The sequence below is a fragment of the Galleria mellonella genome, unplaced genomic scaffold (genome assembly GCF_026898425.1).
Source record: "Galleria mellonella isolate WM207_F2 unplaced genomic scaffold, CSIRO_AGI_GalMel_v1 utg270, whole genome shotgun sequence".
Taxonomy (NCBI): Eukaryota; Metazoa; Arthropoda; class Insecta; order Lepidoptera; family Pyralidae; genus Galleria; species Galleria mellonella.
This window is the reverse complement of record NW_026442062.1, coordinates 1,645,912-1,669,416: the sequence shown is the minus strand read 5'-3', so window position 1 is coordinate 1,669,416 and position 23,505 is coordinate 1,645,912. Positions and strand designations below refer to the sequence as shown.

The 23,505-nt window shown below is 31.9% G+C and overlaps 1 protein-coding gene across 1 annotated transcript in view; it reads right to left on the bottom strand.

The window, feature by feature from the left end:
- The window catches only part of LOC113523514 (proton-coupled amino acid transporter-like protein CG1139), a 42,616-nt gene that overhangs the window by 14,595 nt on the left and 4,516 nt on the right, over positions 1-23,505 (bottom strand). The window contains exons 2-6 of the mRNA XM_052895299.1: positions 22,467-22,531; positions 16,287-16,397; positions 8,460-8,610; positions 6,565-6,686; positions 540-624 (exon numbers count right to left, since the gene is read on the bottom strand). Of these exons, the coding sequence (XP_052751259.1) occupies positions 540-624; positions 6,565-6,686; positions 8,460-8,610; positions 16,287-16,397; positions 22,467-22,519 (522 nt within the window). The 5' untranslated portion in view covers positions 22,520-22,531. The remainder of the gene's footprint in view (positions 1-539; positions 625-6,564; positions 6,687-8,459; positions 8,611-16,286; positions 16,398-22,466; positions 22,532-23,505) is intronic.

Here is a 23,505-nt window from a genome sequence, read left to right as displayed (position 1 = left end):
TTAAGGGCTATGGAAAAATAACACTTCAGTACTTGGGAAATACAATGCATGAGCGGGACCACGGAGTGTATTTTGTAATGTCCACGCCTGCTCATGTTTATAGGCGATGACAGTTACATGTTTCCGTCAAGTAGGCTTTTAACTTGTAATTCTGTTATAAAAAAATAATAATAAATATGCCAATATATAATGTTATTAAGAAAAAAAAGGATTCGAGATTTTCTACATTATGTTATTTCAAATTTATTGTATAAAATGTCATATTTGAAATAACCATTGATCATGGTCTTTTCTTACAATAAATTACATTGAAATTCATACAGAATCAAACGTATATATAAATATAAAATAAACAGCCTTTACAAACTTTCATATTCATAATATCAATATAATTAAATTATTTTATAACAATACAATTTAATTTATTTTAATGAAAATACCAATATTCACTGAAACAAATTAATAGCCTGCCATATCCATTCATCACACAAAATAGGGAATAAATTAAATACATTTTGTATGAAAAATATTCGCTTTACCTCTTTGAAGGACGATCCAATGAAAACAATATAAACACACAATACACTAATGTATGTTAACGCCATTGAATAGTCTACTAGGGTTCTGAAACAAATGAGACATTAAACTTTATTATTAGGAATATAAATACATATCATCACATTCATTTTGAAAATGTAGGCAGAGGTATTTTTTATGCAACTTAGAATGGTAAATAATCTGACGACCCACCTGATGGAAAATACTAACTGTCGTCTATAGATATGAATAGTACCAGGAATATAACATAACTGTATTATGTCGTTCATATGTTGCAATCCCTGAGGACTAAGTTGTTTTGTCTAGGGAGAAAAGGATTGTTAGCAATAGAGTTTGACAGCCCCAACAGGAGTTTGCTAGAAATATACCTTATTAGGTCGATCTCCACGTGGTTCCTCCTGGAAACCATCGTGAACAATTCTTGTTGAATTCATCACGATGGGCTAACTGACCTACTTCATCCTCACCTATCATTCTTCACTGGTGCCCCGCCGGTGTATACTGATAGCGCGGGTGGGGTTACCATTCCACTATCATCTATTTAAAAAAAAAAAGTTGTTTTATCTCTGTATCATGTAATTTCATAGCCATATCCCATCCTTCAAACCGAAATACAGCCATGAAATCGCTACCCAATTGCTACACGGTTGAACACGAATGGGACAGACTCAAGCAAACGAGTTTTGTACAAAGTCTCACCAAAGCCTACTGCGGTTACCGAGCCGCATGCCAAGCGTGGCAATTACTGGCAAATCCCCCAAGGGAGAGGCCTCATTTCAGCAATGGTCAGTTAACGACTGACCATTCCTTTATTTATGACAGTACTTAATAACATATTAATAATGTATTATTTTATCTATGATAATAACTTGTAAAGACTTTTTTTTATATAATTTATTGCCATAATAGAGTATACTGTTTCGTCCATGATATCACCATGCCCTTCCTTTGCCATTCCTGAGTACTAAGGTGTTATGCCTCTGTACCCTGTAATTTCATTTCCATATCCCTTTAAACCGAAACACAGCCATGGGAATACAACTGTTTGATGGCAGAAACTCGAATGAAATAGAGGTATCCATTCAAACAACTTTTGAACAATGTCTCCTTTTGGTAAATTCTTCCAAAGTTTTTTTATCTCGTAGGTCATTTGTCATGTTTTTTTTTTTTTGTTTTGTTTTGGGTAGTCCCATTTTTTACATTTTTTTTTTTAAATATATTAACTTTAAATTTTATTACGATCATTTCTGCCGTTAACTGCTGGACATAAGCCTTCCCATTAAGGGAAGTTTTGTCAGTAGTTGACACGCTTGTCATGGCAAACGCATTTAGGCTTTTAAAGATCTTTTAAGAGAGACGCTGCTGCCCATCCATCGCCATATTAACTTTAAATTTTTATGTCTAAATTCTAACTATAGTGAGATGAAAGCAGGGTGAACATCAAGACAATATCAGTGTTAGAAACTAACACTAATCTCTATTTTGCATCTAGCAATTTTAAATAAAAATGTTTTTTTTTATATAACTTGGAATGGCAACGACCTGACGGAAAGTATCAGTGTTAGAAAGTACCATGGACATAACAGAGTATACTGTTTCGCCCATGATCGTTGCCATTCCTGAGGACTCATGTTATTCCTCTGTACCCAGTAAATTTATCCCACCCTTCAAACCGAAACACAGTTAAAACACAACTGGTTGAAACACGAATGGGACAGAGGTACTCGACTTTGGTACAACAGTAACCAATATAAGTTAGTTCGGACGTCTCTGTCCTACTCGCAGGCGGAATGGCAAACACATGAGGTAAGCCATGAGCGTCAAAGTATATTCCGTGATGCTCGTTGTACTGTTCATGTTAAGAGACGGTTCCAATCTCTACCAGAAAGTCTATCAATTTAATATGTCATTCTGGATATAATAAAAAGTACTAATTTGTTTTTCCTAAAGCTACATAGATTTATCTAGTTCAATTTATTAAAACACCGTAACTGACGTGAATTTATTGTGTTAAACATTCGCAAAAAACTTATCGTGTCTGCCAGTGGAATTTTTATTAACAGAACGCTTTTCTGGCTCGACCTGTTATGTTAAATGTAACAGAATGAGCATATAAGAATAAAACACTAGAATTGAATATGAGAAAGGAAATACAGGTATGTGTAGATTTTAAAAAACAACATAAAAACAATGTACGTAATTGTATTTTATTAATATTATTAATTGGCCGTGTGGTCCCGGCATAGAATAGGCTTCTTTCCATCTTCCCGTGGGTATCGTAAGAGCCGATTAAGGGAGGGCAAGGGATGGGCAGCAGTGGCCCTCTTAAAATATTTCTAAAGCCTAACTGCGGTTGCCAATCCGCCTGCTAAGTGTGGCAACAACTAGCAAAATTTCGCTTATTGATAAGGCTTATGTTTAGCAGTGGACACTTAAAGGCTGATTTGATGATGATGATTATTATTATTATTATTAATTATTTAAAAATGTAGTCGAGCAATAAAAGAATTCACTTCATTTAAGAAAAGTTCGCCAAAACAAAAAATACAAAATACTGCCTTTAAGTTTACATTACAAAAATTGAAATGTTTATTGAGCATAAACATACTAGAATAATTTTTCTTTTAAGGATACTCTTTCAAGATTAGAGAAGGTACGAAGATTTCATCCGTAAAGCAACGGCAGGCACACTGTTATGCAAATGATAGTACTTGCGACATATAATACGTACATGGGCCATGCTAATATCCCTTTCTACATTGTGGAGATTAACCGAGAACAACTTGTGCCTGAAATCGAGGGTACGAGTAATCTCACTAAAGATTCCGATCGGGGTCGAATAAACTTACTCCAGTTTAAACCGTTTAAAACTAAAGTTTGCACTTTCAACACTAAGAAAATCCCATTAGCTGTGAGTCCTTAATTCCAAAATACATCCGTTACATCTCCAAAAAATATTATGATCCTCGGTATCGACGATTTTAGCTCTCTTGAGTTCTGTTCTGTCTCTTGAATTAACTTGAAGATAAAGTCAAGTTGGTATCTAAAGAGCTTTGTTGTATGAGTCGCAAGTCTGGTCTCTTATAAAGTGCTGTTCTTATTTATGGACCGAAAAATCTGGATACCAGCTTAGTCCTCTTGACTTGGTTCATAGACAAGCTATGAGAATTGTCGGCTCATGAAATAGGATTCCATTTTCCGTGCTTAGCCTCTAATTTGGGCCGTTGTGCGGATGAATTGACGGCTCATACTTATTGATGATATCGAGCCTTTAAATTTAAACGCCACTTTATATATCGCCATCAACAGGGAATTCACCCTCACTTATTGGAATCCAAGTGGTCATGTACAGTACGGTTTTAGACAGATGTACAGGAGTTTCCATTCAAAATATAGAATGAGATCCTTGCTGAGGTTTTCTGTAAAGACTAAGATATGGGACTTTTCAAAGAGACATATTAAGGTTACTTTAGAGTCAGAAATGTGCATGAGATATCTCTTATATTGCAGATCTCCATAAGCTACAGTGACCGTTTATCATTAGAGGATTTGTATGCTCGTTTGCTTCCTTTGTGATATAAAAATGAGGTCCCGGGTTAGTTTCACAATCAGACCATTTCAAGAAATAAATTTATCTAAATTGGCTCGGAACTGCTTGTTCTGGGTTATACTTCCAGATGTTGAGATTATCTCATGCTGTGAGATAACAGCCAACAAGTCCATAGCTTAAGAATTATACTATTGGTATAATTGTGTAGTATTTATTATTTATTTATTTAATCGTTTGTCGTGACTTCACTAGATTTAAATTACATTTAAGCTTTAAATACTGGACGTTAAAACACTTGTCACATCTAGATAACTAGACTGTCTTGGTAAGAGACTAGTTAGACAAGACTTGTATGCGAACTTGACGCCCCAACATCTAAACCTAGACTAGACTGAATTCGGCAAATTCATGTTTAGATCATTTGAACATGATTGAAGTTTCGAACTTCTCAAGTACTTCAGCAGTCTTCGTATGTAACAAAACTTGTCACAGAGGGATGCTACTGTAAATGTGTGGAAGTAACTAATTCAAGTTAAAGACTTACCAATATTGAAATGCCGAGTTTTTCTTTTTCTTTATTGAAGTATTTTGATACTCGTTAAAAAACAATCAAATCCTGACTCGAGTTTAAGAACTCGGTGGATAAATACACGATTACTCGAGTACTTTTTACTTTACGATTGTTGTAGCTCACTTTTAATGGATATAATATAATGTTCAATTAATCATTTTGTCTTTTGCAATTAGGAAAAATTTAATTAAATAAATATTTCCTCTTTGTTATTTATATTTAATCCGGCAGAAGATTTATAGTACTACATTTACCCATTAGATGGCGTTGTTCAAATTTAGACTGCAATTAAAAATTAAGTCTCTGCATGAAAATATTAATACCCTAGTATTACATTTTGTAAAAAGTTTTACCTATATAGTGATTGATTTTTATTGTTGTAGTAAATATGACCTTATTACACGCTGATCTCGTTGTAAATAAATATTTTTATTTCTCCTGGCGTTTCGGTATATTTTATTGGAACATCTGAACACAGAACAGTGAACACCTGTATTCGAGTACCGTGTAATCGAATTTCTATTCTATGTTCTCGAGTAAAATATATATTGCAGATATTCAAGTCAGTACATCACTATTTATTGCATCGATTTCTGCTTTGTGAGACTTAGTTACATTTAATTTGAGAACAGTAATCGACAGTCTAGCTCACATAGACGTAAGATTATTAAAATTTCCTTTATTTAGTCAAGAAAAAATATTATTTAGAGTTTTATTTGATAAAATACATAAAATATTTTAAAACATAAAAGTATTATTTTTCCACCAACACGAGAATGTTGATAGAAATAATAATTTTGTATGAATACCCAAAATGTGGTTTTTAAAATATGATATGTTATTATTATCTCTACAAATGATGTTGAATAAACACACCGATCCCAATTCTAAAGCAGAATTCATTGAAATAAAAATAATAAATCTAGCAAACAATTATATAAAGAGAAATCAAATACATAGATTCGTGTATAATCACAATAAATTTTAAATAGATATTTTAATTTCTATTAAGTAAACAATATGTTCGTACGTCTAATTTAAGAAAATATATAATAAATAATAATAAATACCCTTACATATTTTTTTATTTATTTTTTAATTAAGAGGTTCCTCTTGTCGGTGCAACTAATTCATGCATCTTCTTCCAGCCAGCTCTATCCCAGGCGATACCCTTGATCTCCCTATACGACATGACACCTAGCGCTTCTTTTATCTGTCCCATCTAGTTATTCCTCGTTACATGTTACATATATTAATTAAATAGATTAAAAGGAACAGAAGTGATGGAAGTACTTAAGTATTTTATTTACGTAAATAAACATATATATACAGGTGTTTATGTCTCAATATAAATTTAAAACAGAACAACCATCCTATAATATATAATAAATAACAGATTTTACAAAAGCTGTTTATTTATTACTAATTTGCCATATTGAGTGCGGATGGCCGCACAAAACCAAGCCAGGTGGATGGTTAATATTCCAAGATGGGTATATATATATATATATATATATATATATATATATATATATATATATATATATATATATATATATATATATATATATATATATATATATATATATATATATATATATATATATATATATATATATATATATATATAGTGCTTGTAAATAAAATTCATTATTTACAAGCACTTTTCAGTCGATGTTTCGGTTTAATCGATTGGATATGGTAATGAAAGTACATGGCATGCCCCCAAATATGGAAACGTAAATTATACCATAAATGTATCGTATAATGCCCACGATACTGTATGTGTCTATAAGCCACTTTCCATCAAATAAACTGTCAGTTTGTTCACTATACATGGTTGCATAAAGAAACTTATAGAAATAAAAGAAACTTATATACTAACTTGACAAATCCTCCCCAACTTTGTACACTTTTTGGACCGTAGGTGAACACAGCGCCACAAGTTTCAGCAAAACTCATCGAAGGCTTCTTCGCGTCGATGCAAATATTTTGAGATGCTTTAACCTAAAACAATAAAGGAAAATTGAACTTAAACATCAGACAGAATTGCAAATACTTACTAATATCATGTATGTGACAGTAAGTTTGTTTGTTGATCCTCTTGGTATGTTAAAAACGCAAGTGATTATTATGAAATTTGGTGTCCACATATATGGGATGCTGTTACCTACTTTTTATTCTTATCAATCAATATAACCCAGTCACATATATACGTAAATAAAATATATGTGTGTGTGTGTGTGTGTGTGTGTGTGTGTGTGTGTGTGTGTGTGTGTGTGTGTGTGTGTGTGTGTGTGTGTGTGTGTGTGTGTGTGTGTGTGTGTGTGTGTGTGCGCGTGTGTGCGTGTGTGTGTGCGAGTCTGAGTGTGCGTGTGCGTGTGCGTGTGCGTGTGCGTGTGCGTGTGCGTGTGCGTGTGCGTGTGCGTGTGCGTGTGCGTGTGCGTGTGCGTGTGCGTGTGCGTGTGCGTGTGCGTGTGCGTGTGCGTGTGCGTGTGCGTGTGCGTGTGCGTGTGCGTGTGCGTGTGCGTGTGCGTGTGCGTGTGCGTGTGCGTGTGCGTGTGCGTGTGCGTGTGCGTGTGCGTGTGCGTGTGCGTGTGCGTGTGCGCTTTTTTATCATGATCTACAAATACTAGGTAATATTATATATTTTAAAGCCTGTAAAGATATATTCGGTCATACTTCAATAGTTGAATAGTTGTGAATGTGTTCCAGATGAATTTATTCTAGGTTAATACATAAGAGCTTTTCCTAATTTACGTGAGTCGAAAAGATTTGGTATCCAATCATCTTCCTAGTCTTATCCCAATTATTATTTAGGGTCGCCGTAATATGATTTTCTCTTCCATTTTATATTCTTAGTTAATCTTCACTAACATAATATTATAAATATGAAAGTGACTTTGTTTATCACTTTATAGCGTCTTAACGGCTAACCAAACATTACATATTTTCGTATATTCGTATTATATGGTGCGGAGAAGGAGATAGGCTACCTTTTATCCCAGTTACGAGAACGAAGTACCGGATAAAAGCCTGCACAGTATAAAACGAGAAGCTCTGAATGGTACATTGTTAAATCCTACCAAATGTTGCCTTGTGGATATTTGAAAATTCCACGATTCGTTCTACATTTGTTTACGACCACTACTAAATCCTTGTTTTGCGAAATTTCAGCGCGGTTCACACTACATTCGTGACACAAATCACGCTCACTGCGCACACACACGCATGATAAGACCGTTTATTGTTTTCTGTGCGTCAGTTATTCCTTGTAATTTTTATTTTTGCTGTATTCGTGCGAAGAGAACTATAAATAGTATCTATTTATTTAATATTATTATTAAATGTGATATTTAATGTGAAATCATCTCAGCTATTATCTGTCCACTGCTATCCCCATATACTGCCATAAGGAACGGCCTTGAGTTATCTGCATCTATATACTCCCTGCAATGCATTTGAGGTCGTTACTCCATCTTGTTAGGTCGCCCTATACTACGTTTGCTCGTACGAGGTCGTCACTTGAGAATATTCCTTTATTACCTAATATATTTCTTTACAAAAATTAACCGTTCCTTATGGCAGTCTATGGGTATAGCAGTGGACGTATAATGGCTGAAATGATGACGATGATGACACAACTACTTAGAAGTTTGTGTACCTATATGCATTCTAATGTAAAACAAATAACCGTGGCTGTGCCTCGCCCCGGCTTTACTTGGTTTTAATTATAATAATAAAATACGATAACAAGTTATAATTAAGTATTATACTCACGAATATGTGGATTGTGTGAATGCAAACAAGACCTGCCAAGAGTGTTCCTATTGAGCCAGCTATCAGACCACAATTCTTGAAGGCAGCTGGCATCGCCAGGATCCCGGAGCCGAGGCATGCTTTCAAAAGATGTAGAATAGATCCAAAAACCCTGTTTGGAAAATGAATAAAGTTGTCAAATACAGTCTTTGCCACAATTTTACGAAATATATTCAGTTTTCCAATTCCTCTGAACTCGGCGTTAGATTTAAACGTATTCAACGTATCAATTTTCAAACTTTATGTTGCAAAATTTACAGTTTAAAAGTATCAAATAAAGACTTATAGATAAAGAATAAAGACGGAATTTGTGTGATGCATGACAATAAGTGGGTAGACGAAAATACTCGTGGTTCGGAAGCAGAGACATGACAGCGGTACATCAATCTACACGTGACCACAGCCGGTGTAACACGATCGAAACATCGAGACAATTCAGGTAAATTATTAAAGTTTAACTAAAAAATCGTATTAATTCTTGTTGTTACAGAATTATAAATGTTAGTGTAATGTATGGTTTATACTCTACTCTAGCATAGACACATACTTAGAGAAAATAAAAGGTAAATCTGTTGATTATTCACCCAGAAAGTCTTATTTAATTAATATATATAAAATATATATATTAAATAAATAAATTGTTAATATCTAAAATACAAAATCCTGTCGTTTGTAAACCATATATGAATATTATTAAAAATTAACAGAAACTATATTATATAATTAAGGTAATTGGTTTGTAGACGTTTTGAAAAATTAAACTATGTCTGTTATTTTATAGTAGATACAGACTATGTCTACTTTAGGTTCATCAATGATACCAGATATAACTAATCGCGTAATTTTAAAAGAACTGAAACTCTCTAAGAAAAATAAAATGGGGAAATTTGTTAAATTTTTATTTACATAGCAGTATTAGCTTTATCCCGTGGCTCCACCTGCATGGACCAATACATAAAGTATCCCATGCAATAAGTTAAGATATAACCTATCTGTGTACCCAACTTTATTCAAATCCATTTAGTAGTTTTGGCATGAAAAAGTAACAAACATCGTTCCAACTCATAAACTTTCGAATTTATTATATTAATAGGTTATAAATCCATTGAATATACCAATAAAAATAGTAATATAAGGTAAATAAATTGTTTATTTGTCATTCGCGTAGTTTGTAGTTGGATTAGAGTTAAGGAAATCGTATCAATTTGGAGAAAAAATATTTCCAAATATGGTAAAAATAATAAATCGTATTAGAAAACGCTGCAAATACAGTTAAAATCTTGTACAATATTTTTTATGTAGGTATCTCTGATTTATGTATTATTAATAACAAATAGCTTAGTTATTTGATAAGAAAGATACATTTTGATTCTTAAATTATATAGATAGATATCTCATCTTAAAAACTATATTTTTAAGTCGTTACTTTTCTCTTTATTATGTACTCATTCATTTCTTTCTAATTTCCAAAGCGGTTTATTAAAAAATGTTAAGAGGCAGAAGTTTTAGGTCGTCGTTTATTAATCAAGAATCGTAAAGTTGGTATTATATTGTTATTTAAACCATTTTTATTTCACTGCTTATTTCATTTAAAATGAGCAAAGCAAAGAATTAGGCTCTTTAATTCTATTAGCTTTTAATTGCGCCGATGTCCGCGTGACCGGAATATGTTTACTGACCGAGTTAAAAAGTCACCTATAATCTTCTCTGTCCTATATAGCACTTATATATCAAAATTTAATAGTGATTGAGTCAGCCACTAAAACGCTATAAGGCAGTACCATGGACATAACAGAGTATACTGTTTCGCCCTTGATACCCCCCATTGGTTGCTATTCCTGAGGACTTAGGCGTTATTTCTCTGTTCCCTGTAAATTCACTGCCATAACCAACCCTTCAAACCGAAACACAGCCATGGAAACAATTGTTTCACGGTTGAAACATAAATGGGATAGAGGTGCCTAAGCAAACGTCTTTTGTACAAAGTCTCCCTCTGGTATTATGTATTTTGAGGATTATGAACGAAACATTATTTCTGCACAACTTTCGCTGCTGATCATCCTTCGACCATTAAATTTCCTTGGTCGTCTCTTACGGCACCCACGGGAAATGGAGTGGACTATACTATGGTGGGACCACATGGCGTATGTAAAAATTTGTTCTGTTGGGTTGAAACATAATACCTAACTTTAGACATTCTTATCACAATTTATAACTTCAAAAGTCTGGAATAGGCATTCATATTTCATTAAGAGTGTTTTGGTACATCAAAAGACTCGCTCTGTTTGTGTCATCTATTAAAATATATAGATTTCACATTTTCGAATATTTCTCGGTATTAATTTAATAGTACTTACCTACTCTTGTAGCAAAAGAGCGATAGTCATCTAACGAAAATCATATTAAATATTTCGAGATTCGATAGTGACATATTTAAAACTTTAAAGCTAAATAATACAAAAGGTAGATTTAATGCTAGCTAATAGTATTGTTTACGAATTTTTGTTACGAACAATAAATTATTTACGTAGTATTTATTATTTTCCTTAATTAGTATTTAGTTACTTATTAATTAATAGGGAAAGATTGTTGAAGAGTCTTGATTAAATTTTGTAATAATAACCGTTCAATATCCATAATATATTCCTATCTACTCAGTTACTAATTTGTAATATTAGAGGGATTATTTCTTTAATGATTGATAATAAAATAGTAGTCTAGATTGTGCTGTCAATATACACTGACAGGGCATCAGTGAGAGATGATAGGTGAGGATGAAAACAGGTCTATTAGCCAATTGCGTTCAATTTAAATTCAAACCACTTTATCAATAATACAATAATACACTCGTATTAAAAATAAATAATTTTATTTCAGGTATATTGCCCATAGTTTACATTCATTACGATAATAATTAAATTTTAATTAATTACAGTTTTAATATTATTACATTATACAAACATCAATTCATAAAATGCCAACTAAAATCATTTTATTATAAATTCCTTGGTCATCAGGTACGCAGTTAGGAATACTATGTTCAAAATAGTATTACTTATTTTCATTTAATCTCTTCTTAAAATTTCAATGTTGCTTTACATTTACGCGAAATAGCAAAGAAATCATTAAACCTGTTCTATGCGAACGTGTCAAACGCACTACGTCACCATGGCACAGGCAATATAATACTATACCAGTGTTTTGCTCTTTTAAGGGCAAAGCAATAAACTGAGTTGTGACCATTTTGTGTTACTATGGCACACGCATGAAGGAAAGGAAAGAAAGGAAATTGTTGATTTGTATATTTTGCTTTTTGTTGTTTTGTTTTTGTTTTGTTGCTTTTTTATTTTCATTCTTTTATCTCTTTTACTGTGTATTATGTGTATGTTTTTATTGTAATTTGTGTGCTGTAAGTAATGTAAATAAATTACCTATCTATCTATCTATACTAGGCCACGGTAAGTTGTGCATCGCTCGGAATGCGTTATTGTATTGCACATAAAGTGTATTATAAGCTCTTTTTGTATGACTATATTCGTACCATAATTGGCTGGTGTAGAAAGCCTAACAATAGGTCATAAATAATGTCAACTTAACTACCTTCGAACAGTGGTTAAACCGTCTACCCAGCATATTGCTTCTATATGCCTTTGTCTCTCCAGATCACTATCATCTCCTTGATTTTCTGCCTACGAGTACATATATTCGACATACTTAAATGTACTTTTTTTTTATACCACTGAGGTGGCAAACAAGCACACGGCCCACCTGATGGTAAGTGGTTACCGTAGCCTATGAACACCTGCAATACCAGAGGTATTACGCGTGAATTGCCGACCCTCAATAAACCTCTTTACCCCTCTTTTGAAGAACCCCATGCTGTAGGTTCTTGGGAAAACCATTATTAAAGTCTTTTTCTGTGTTTAAAATTTAATTAATTGTTTTATTGACATTATATGTTAAAAGATGTATTTTTACATATTGTTCACATATATCAATCAATTTTTAAAGACTATTGCCTGGCGGATTTAGCAAGATCATGTTATTGTTGTCCATGTAACTAAATATTATTTCGTCTTGCACCACCGATATGACAGTCAACTCTGGTCCCACCGAGTCCGCCAATCAAATGATTGACATATAAATTAAACAGAACAGGTGAGGTCAGCTCATCATGCCTGACTCCTCATCTAAGTTTGTAGCCCTCCGACAGATTACTACTCCAACTTACTTGATTAAACAGATTTCCGTATCAAAATTCCAAGATGTTTGTATTATTAGTTACAAGGGTTCCCCTTATCTCGCACATTTTATCTCAAAGCAAATTTAAATTAGGTGTATCAGAAGTGCAGCTGATATCCAAAACACTAACCGTTTTGTACTAGGGAGAAGGGATTGTTAGTAATGGGGAGGTTAGTCCCCATCACTATTAATATACCTTATCAGGTTAACCTCCACGCGGTTCCCCCTGGAAACTATCTTGACTAATTTATCTTTAAATTCGTCATGATAGGCTAACTGACCTGCCTTTTCATCCTCACCAATCATCCCTCATTGGTGCCCCCCAGTGTATACCGATAGCGCGGGCGGGGTTGCCATTCCATTATCATCCATAAAAAAAAACAGTTTTGTACTGATTAAAAGGTAGATCTAAAATATTCTTCGGTGTTTTATTATTTAATGTCCATTCCCATAAAAGTTTTATTATTTTTTTCTAAACGATACTTCGGAACAGTAAGTTAGAATTTGTATCTAGTGTTAAGATTATAAAGATCACTGTATTTAGCGAGATTCCAAAAAATATCAAGATGGTTACAGAAGCAATCGCGTGAACGTCGAACTGACAGGGTATATTGCTGGCAATGGGGCTTTTAGACCCTAATTAACAACAATCCCTTTCCCCAAGGAGGTCTAATAATTGCTCTAGTGTAAATTGCGAAACATAATACATAAACATGTGAGAATACCATCAACGTTAAAGTTATAAGTTACAGCCGCAGGCTGTCGAGCTTTTAGTTGATCTCTCGTAACGTCAAGTTAAGAGAGGTAGGTAACAACGCAAAGTTTTCGACCTTAGGTTAAGTCAGAGTTCTCCATTCTAACAATTTTTCTACTCTCTCTAATCTTATTGGGAAGGTTTTATTTTACTAAGCAGAAATTATATATACATGAAATAAAATTAGTAAAATAGTTATTTTAAAGTTTCGCATGGCTTCTCCTGTCGCGATCCCATTAATTTTCTTACAATTAAAGAAAGCAAAATAATCTTTGCGAAACCGGTTTGCTGCGAATTGAACCCTATTTTGTACGCTATTTTGCGGTTTAAATTCAATAATATAAATATTTATATTTCAATACAGAATATTATATATTTTTATATTCTATTTATTAGTAATCTATAAGTGAATTTTATTTGTCCTAAAAAGTAAAAAAAAAAAATGTTTACAAAAGTCACTTGCCCAATATAGAGATACCCAAACCTCTGTCCTATTCGTGTTTCGACCGTATAGCAGTTGTGTTTGCATGGCTGTGTTTTGGTTTAAGTATGGGATATGTCAGTGAATTTACAGGGTACAGAGGAATAATAACTCCTGAGTTCTCAGGAATGGCAACGCATGGCGGGTATCATGGGCGAAACAGCATATTCTGTTATTTCCATGATACTGCTCATGTCTATAGGTGACGGTTACCACTTTCCATCAGGTAGACCGTCAGCTTGATTGCCATTCTAAGTTGGATAAAAAAAGAGTAGCCTTAATTAATTTTATTAACTTGTATAGACTTTCTCGCTGTATATATTTTATTAGTTAGCCAGTTAGGCTTTACAGATGTTTTTTAAGGAGTTCAATCTCTCGTCCTCCTTTACGGTTTTTACCCTTGCACATTTTATAGTTTTCTTTCAGTTTCTCAAAGGTTGACTGTAAGAGATCCCTTTATGGAATAAGTCCGCCATTGTATAATAAATATTTTAATGTGTCTAATATAAATTACGTAAAAAAAGATTTCACAATACAATACAATTGTATAACATTTTATTTGCTTAAAGTAGACGGCTACAGTTCTACATAATTTTTTTGGCTTGACTACATGACTATATATAGCTGAATAAACTGAAATCATGAAGTTTTGTAAAAATATGATATCTAGTTCGAGAGATGGGCAGCAGCGTCCCTCTTAAAATACCACCAAAGCCTAATTACGGTTCTCAACCAGCCCGCTTGCTTAGTGTAGCAACTACTGGCGAAACATACTTTAATGGAGGTCTATATATATATATATATATATATATATATATATATATATATATATTTATTCCACACATGTGCTGTAGGTACTGTAAACTACTTAATTTTTTTATTAAATTCGTGACACTTATTATTGTAATAATTTTTACATAGGGATTAAGGATTTTATAATTTCCAGCACAAACGTATCGTACCATAAGTCAAAACGTAAAACACATACCCCAATTTATGCAAATAAAACCAAGTACCTAATGAAAAATAATTACATAAAAACCTTTCTCTTTACGGTAGCAGAAGTTCAAGATTTACGACTCTAATTCTCAGTTTTAAATTAGGGTATTATGTAAAATAAAAAAAAAGGATTAACCCTTTTACGATTGCAGAAGAGGGTAAAATAACATAAAATTACAGATTTAACTGCAGAATAAGGTTCGTTTTCAAATACTTTAATAAAACGCGTTTAAATTAGAATGCCTAAAATTTACTTTGTCAATTTTTAAAAAGAGATTTCAAAGTTGTTATTTTATTAGCCGTTGGGGATGGGGTGGAGGGGAGGGTTGGGTATGATCAAGGAGTAAAAATTTCATCGGTAACTGAAAATAAGAATATTTTATTCGGAATTTATTTGAATATACACCACAGGAAGTAAAAAAAAGATACACTTGAAAGGAAAATAAACAAAATGTTGAGGAAACAAGTTAACCAAATAACTGAACCGTGATATTAATGATATTTCCATCAGGATCAATCTGTAAGTATATCCTTTCAAACAAAGATTATTACAAAGCGGTTTATAAATGACAAAGTTCTAAGATAATAAATATATTAAAAAAAAAATTAAGAAATTAATTCAGTAAATTAAGAACCTCCTTTTTTACCAAATCGATTAATGCACAACAACGTCTGGTACGTTTTGCTGGTACTACTACAGGGAGAAATCAATATCATAAGCATTATACTAAATATTATATTATTCTACCAGTGAAATAGAACATTTTCCCAGAAAAAAAATCGTAGGTTTACAAATAAAAAAAAATATATGAACAAAAAATACTTTGCCAGAAAGTTAAAAAAATAAACGTAAGTTTACAAACTAAAAAAGAATATGAGAAAAAAGTACTTTTCTTGAAAGCCAAATAAATAGACGTAGGTGTACAAATTAAAAAATATATTATAAAAATACTTTCCCAGAAATATAAATAAATTAACGTAGGTTTACAAATTAAAAAAATATATTATAAAAATACTTTCCCAAAAAATATAAATAAATAAACGTAGGTTTATAAATTAAAAAAATATATTCTAAAAATACTTTCCCAGAAATATAAATAAATAAACGTAGGTTTACAAATTAAAAAAATATATTCTATAAATACTTTCCTGAAAATATAAATAAATAAACGTATAAATGTACAAATTAAAAAAGAATTTGAGCCAAAAATATTTAGTTCTGTTGGTAGAATACACAGTTAGAAGATGCTGAAAACTTCGATTACCATACCGCACGCACGCACGAGTACATTAAGACATTAGCAATACTTACGTATTAGGATGCTCCAGATTGCGATGTTCAAAAGGATTATATAGTTTTTCATCGGTTTTCGATGTTATACTCAGTGATGATTGGAACCCGGGATTACTTGTTAATTCAGCCCTGGAAATAAAATTTGAACGATTAGTAATATATATACCATTTATTTCTATGTCATTAAGTTTATATAATTAAATATTCCCTCTGTTTGTGTGCGTAATCCCTCTGTTTGTGTGCATGCTATTAATCTTTAACAACAAAGAGTTTTCATTTATTTATTCATACATACAATTCTAATAGTCATACGTATATTGCATTGCACAACACTCTTTAATATTTTACAAATTAATGAAAAAAAAAGGGTTATTAATTTTGGCCCCGTCATTGTATAGTGTTTAAAATAAAATAACATTTATTTCATAATTGTTATATTGACAAAAAATGATTTTCAGTTAAGTTTTACGTATTTTAATTTACAACATGGAACTGAGTAATGTTAAATAAAAAATGAAAATTACATACAACAAATATAATGTTTGAATGTAATAATAATCATGTGTATAACATGCTAAAGTAATTATATAAATTTTTGAAAAAATTGTAAAATAACAAATTTTTTTTTATACCACTGAGGTGGCAAACAAGCATACGGCCCACCTGATGGTAAGCGGTTATCGTAGCCTATGAACGCCTGCAATACCAGAGGTATTACGCGCACGTTGCCGACCCCGAAGGAACCTCTTTACCCCCCTTTTGAAGAACCCCATGCTGTAGTCTCTTGGGAAAACCTCGGCAGGGAGCTCATTTTTTATTTTAATTAGTTCATTTTTATTTTTAATTTGTCTGAGGAACGAATAGACATTTTTTTAAGAAAATAACAGAAATCCATATATTTAAGTAATTTCTATTCTTCCATACTCTTTCCTCCTTATTTGAGAAATATCTTTAAAAAATACATTTATATTCCATGCCATTTATTTATGTCAAAACATATTTTACTTTATATAATTAGGCTAATTTGAATGAGTCTTTATTTTTTTTAAATATGGTACTAAGCTAATTATACCGTACTAGAAATTTAAATTAAATTAATCACTTTAAGTGCTTTATTTAAAAAAGAAATCGTGAAATTTGTGTTTCATTTTAAATGGCAAACGATTTAATTTTTTCAAAGTTACACTTCAAATGGCAAAATGTATTGTAACATTTAAGAATTAATATTAATTGTTAATTTAATTAGATGTATATTCATAAAAGGATATAACCAATATCAGATATAATATTTGGTTCCTTTTAAAACATTTCACCAATGTATAAAACACAAGTAAAATTCGATATAAAACATAAAATGGAAAAAGTCTAAAACATAATAAATCACTAGTCTTTACCCGCGACATTATCCGCGTGGCTGTTTATTTATTTATTTAATTTATTTATTTATCTGTTTATTTATTGTTTAGTTTTATTTATTAATTGGGATAAAAAGTGGTCTATTTAAAAAGGTACGCGTATGTTAAACTCTCTTTAATTTTTTTTTATGCAACTTGAATAACAAGCTGACCACTCACCTGATAGAAAATTTACAAAAATACAAACGTAGCATTATAAAGCACTTAGCGAGCCGGTAGTGTGCGGTCACCCGTTGAGAGTAAATAATTCTCTATTCCGTTGATCGTATTCATGGACCATATTGTCTCCGTATTCATTTAGGATAGTAAAGTCATGACGTGACATATGACGTACTATAATAAAAACAAACAATTGACTTCAATCTTTTAGAAATTTATGTTCATATTGGTCCTAAGAATAAAAATTCCAATGTTATTTTTTATACAACTTAGAATGGCAAACTAGCTTACAGCTCACTTGATGGAAAGTGGTAACCGTCGCCTATAGACTTGAACAGTACCATGGACATATCCCACTGTTCGTATATATATATATATATATATATATATATATATATATATATATATATAGAGAGAGAGAGAGAGAGGAGCACCATGGGCAGCATAGTATATTCTGTATTGTCCATGTTTATAGGCGATAGTTACCACTTTTCAACAAGTGGGTTAACTTGTTTTCCCTTCTAAATATCACTAATATAAATAATTTAGTTTTACATTGTTAATTAATATGAAATTGTTACCAATTACACTTGAATCGTTCAAAATATGTGGTCTAGGATTACCGTTATAGTTTAATTTACAAATTCAAATTGGAATTTTTTGCTAATAATAACGATTTAAAAAAAACATTTACCTATAAAAAAATAAATCTGATATTTATTAAAAACAAATAGTTAATTGCAACAATTCGAATAGTTTGAACCTGACTAAATTATACGTATATTATATAAATACAAATAACAAGACAAATTTATGCACTTTCATATTTATTTTTAGTATAATTTCGTAACGTCTGTCCTTGTATTTTATCTAAATGAACAAAATATTTGTATTGGAACATGTTTTTTAGATTTAATTGAAGCAACGTACCGATTTTCCATTGTCGTTCATGGCTCATTACCTCTTTGTTCTATAGAAATTTATAACTAATAAAAACGGCAACGACGCGTCTGATACAGCTGTCGAGACCTCGCTGTATTCGAAAAACTTAAAAAAAATTTATCAATAACTAGCTCTTCGTCCCCGCTTCGCACGGGTAGGTAGACAGATAAATTTGTATTTTACATTAATTTTATAGTACATTACTGCAGCGGCCAGCAACTGAGGCATTGATGGACGAACGTACACATACGTGAGTCCATCAATGCCTAGTTGTGGCCAAGGCTCGTATAGTACATTTCTCAAACAATACGCGAAAATCAAAAACACAATTTTACTTTTTAAGTTCAATGACGAATAACGAACAATAATAATTTTTCACGCGCCATAATGTTCCTTTGTTTTTTTTTCAATAAACAGCTTTCTATATGCAAGCCAGTTCGAAATTTAAATAAAACCTTTTATTAGTTACCTCCTTGGTAGCCATATTTCGAGGTAAAAGGTCATTCCATTTTTAAATTACAGGACAGATATGAGTCTACATAGTAATTTATCTGGCCGCAAAACACGACAGATATGGATTTTCATACATCTTTTGCCGACCGCGGCCCGCATGTATCTGACCAGTACGGCAATTGATTTATCTCGAAGAAGATTGTCAAAATAATGCTCACATTTCCAAGTATGTTTGAGAAAAAGATTTTATTATATTAGTGTAATTTAAATTACATAGGGATATAGACAGCCACCTTTTATCATCGCACCGCTTACCATCGACAGAGAATTCATCCTCACACGCTTTAACCGAAATGATCACGTATAGTGCAGTTTCAGAGAAATTTTCTCCCACGAACGCTCAGGCTGTGGAATGAGCTCCCTGCCGAGGTTTTCCCTAAATACTACAGTATGGGGCTCTTCAAAAAGGATATACTAAAGTTTCTTCAGGGTCAGCAACGCGCACGTAACACCCTTGGTGTTGCAGGCGTTTATAGGTTACGATAACCGCTTACCATCAGGTGGACCATATGCTTGTTTACCACCTCAGTAGTATAAAAAAGTGCTCTACTAGCGAAATAAAACGTTAAATTTAATAATTTAAAAACAAGAATGTTTCAAATATTACAATGCATAAAATAAAAAAAATACACATTGTTTTTTACACTATGGTCTTATTATGTGACTGATATGGGATCCTAATTGTAAACAGAGTATGGGAGTGTAACATATGTACATTTCTATAACAATATGCGAGATTGACAGCTGTAATCAATTCTTTTTGGTCCCGATATTTGCATTGAACTCCTTCACGGTACGGTTATGGTAAATATTTATTCAAATATACTAGTAAATACGAGTACCTATGAATACTTATAAGTATTCATATATTGCAGATTTAAATTTCCAAATAGTATATTTATTAAAATATACAATAAGGATTCTTTGCGATTAAATAATCATTAAATTATTCTATTATTTAAATAATAAAAATATTTTCATAAAGATAGTGAGACTAAGTATAAATATATTAAATAGAGTATGTATATCGAATATACGTGGGACACTCAGAAAGTTTTGCGACACTAAAAAAATGTTCTATAGGTAAATATATTTTTATTAAATCTTTTTAAAGTACTCTCCACCAGTCTCTATACAAAGTTTCATGCATCTGAACCAGTCTTCGAAACACTTTTTCCAGTCCGCCGCAGACACCTCGTTTACAGCCTGCTCGAACGCTGAGAGCGCATCATCCGGCGACAAAAATTGTATCCCTTTGAGCTGATTTTTTATTTTTGGAAATAAGAAGAAGTCACAGAGTGCTCTTAATATTTGAGAGAATAGGAAAGAGAATAGGCAGCAGCGTCCCTCTTAAAACATCACCTACCAACCTGCCTGCAAAGCGCAGCAATAACTGGCAACACCCAAATAGGGGCCTATATTTAGCAGTAGACGATTAACGGCTGACATGGAATAGTATGATAAAAATAATTATAATAAAATGTTATTACGCGAGTATCAATAAAAACAAATTTAATATTAATTGAATAAAAAAAATATAATTATATTATAAAAATTACTATTTATAATATATTTTATTATAAAACAGAATATAATAGAATTATTTTAAATTATTCACTGAGAATTTTATTATATTTTTTTTTATAAATGTGGGGTTAATTTGTCAATAAATTTATTTTTTACAGCACAGGGGGCAATGGAGCGTGCGGCGCACCTGATGGTAAGTGACTAGCGCTGCCCATGATCATCTACAACACCAGCGGCATTACAGGTGTGCTGCCGGCCTTTTAAAAAGGAATATACTCTTTTCTTAAAGGTTATGTTGTCGTATCGGTTCGGAAATACTGCTGCTGGAAGTTAATTCCAAAAAATGGTTGTGCATGGAAAAGTGCCTTGAAATACGCACGGTGGAAGACCGCCACTCGTCCAGATGATTGGGATGAAACTTTAGTTTGTGGCGGGTTGTACGGTGGTGAAAATCAGCAGCAGGTATCAATCCGATCAATCTCCTCAGTAATATAACAATTTGTTTGATATTCAATTCAACAAATATGTATTGTTCGTGTAGTAAGTAACCAAAGTAACTATCAATCAAGGCGACGTTCACAATAACGCCATAAAATATATAGGTATTCTCACAATACCGTCAATTTCTATAACATTCACCTGTAATATCGAAGATATTATTTGTCTAAATCAAACACCATGAAACGAAGCAATATTTTTTTATACTGAACCGTACATAGGTAAATGTTCAATACCTCTAGATAGAAAGCAGCACCTATGGACGCTAATTAGTCATTTCAGATCGTTTCAATAAAAGTGAGTGGTGAATCTATCTATTTAATTAATTTACCAGAGGGAGCCTTTGTACAAAAGTCGTTTGCCTGGGCACCTCTGTCCCATTCGTGTTTCTACTATGAAGCAGTTGTATTTGCATGTTTTGGTTTGAAGGGTGGGCATATGGCAGTGAATTTACAGGGTACAGAGGAATAACATCTGAGTCCTCAGGAATGGCAACGCATGGGGGGTATCACGGGCGAAACAGTACGCTCAGTTATGTCTATGGTACTGCTTATGTCTATAGGCGACGGTTACCACTTTCCATCAGGTGGGCCATCAGCTTGTTTGACATTCTAAGTGGCATAAAAATAAAATTTAAAAATAAATCTTTTTAATACCACTGAAATTTAAAGTCGTTCGCTCGAAGTATTATATTAGAGAAAACATATTTTACGTTTCTAAGTTGACAAGTGACAACTTATCAAGTAAGCAACAGAAAATTTTCAAGTTATATTTATAAAATACTAACTTTGTCTGTTAGTTCGTAGGCGTGAACTTCAGAAGTAGGATAAACAATGAAATAAACTACTTCTAGATGGTGTATTAATATAAAAAATACACCAGATTTTAAGATAGATCTGCAGGAATACAACTATAAAAAACTAAAAACTGCATCTAATTTAATGTAGCAGTTTTTGCGTGATGCTGGAACAAACAGACAGAGAGATGAAATTCGTAAAAAATAATATTTTAGCATTTATTGTCTAATATATTAAATTGTTAAGACTCCTTCTGTATTTTATTTTAATATCTCCCATGTACAGACATTGTCTAGTTTAAATTTTATTACTTTAGTAAATAAGGAAGAAAATATAACTCGACTTACGTGGAATTGAAATTATCTCGTCCTTCCTTCGTTATATTGTCGTCCTTTTCCATTTTTCAAATTATCTGGAATTAAAAACAAATATTGGATTATCTTCGTAGATACTCTTCGTTATTTCATTCTGTTGTTAGGAATTGGCCGACCGACCTTTATATATATATATATATATATATATATATATATATATATATATATATATATATATATATATATATATATATACATCCATTTGGTATATTGATTTATTTATATTAAACTTAATTGCACTATTTATAAAATAATAAATATAGTTAATTTAATGAGAAATGATACAGAAGGCGGCCTTATCGCTAAGCAATCTCTTCCAGACAATGTTTGAGTAGATATATATTTTTCTTTGTCTAAGTATACGATTTTTAAGATTTGCATAATTTTTATTGTTCACCAATCACAGATTCAAAAGATTATATAAAAATCTTAGTATACAAAAATTACAAGTAAAAAATCACAAAGAGAAAATTATATTTTTTTCTTCTGTAACATTAATACAACTAACAATAGAAAAATATTTCTATTAGTCTAAGAACATTGATATAAAAAATTCAGTAATATGTGAAGCAAAAACTTTTTACACAGGAATATGAAATTTGGCACTATTATCGTTAATATAGAGAAGGAGTGCAGAATGCTAATGTTTTTTTTTTTAAATATCCATAAAAAAATACATTAGACTAATAAAAAAAATACACACACTTCCACGTATTTGACACACACACGCATTGGCATATACTCTTTTATTTATTGTTAAAGTCTGTGGTCAACTTGAGAATAGATTAATATTATTTGTCTATAGCAAAGATTTCGGAATATAGTCTTACTGAATGTCAAATATAATCATAATAAATTTTACAATATAATAAAAATTACAATAAAGGTTATGATCGAATTTCGAACACGGGGCGAACACTTTTTAATTTAAAAGTAATTTGAGAATTAATTAAATCTATTCACATGGTAATATATTTGATTTGCGCTTTGTATTTATTTATTTAGTTTGTGT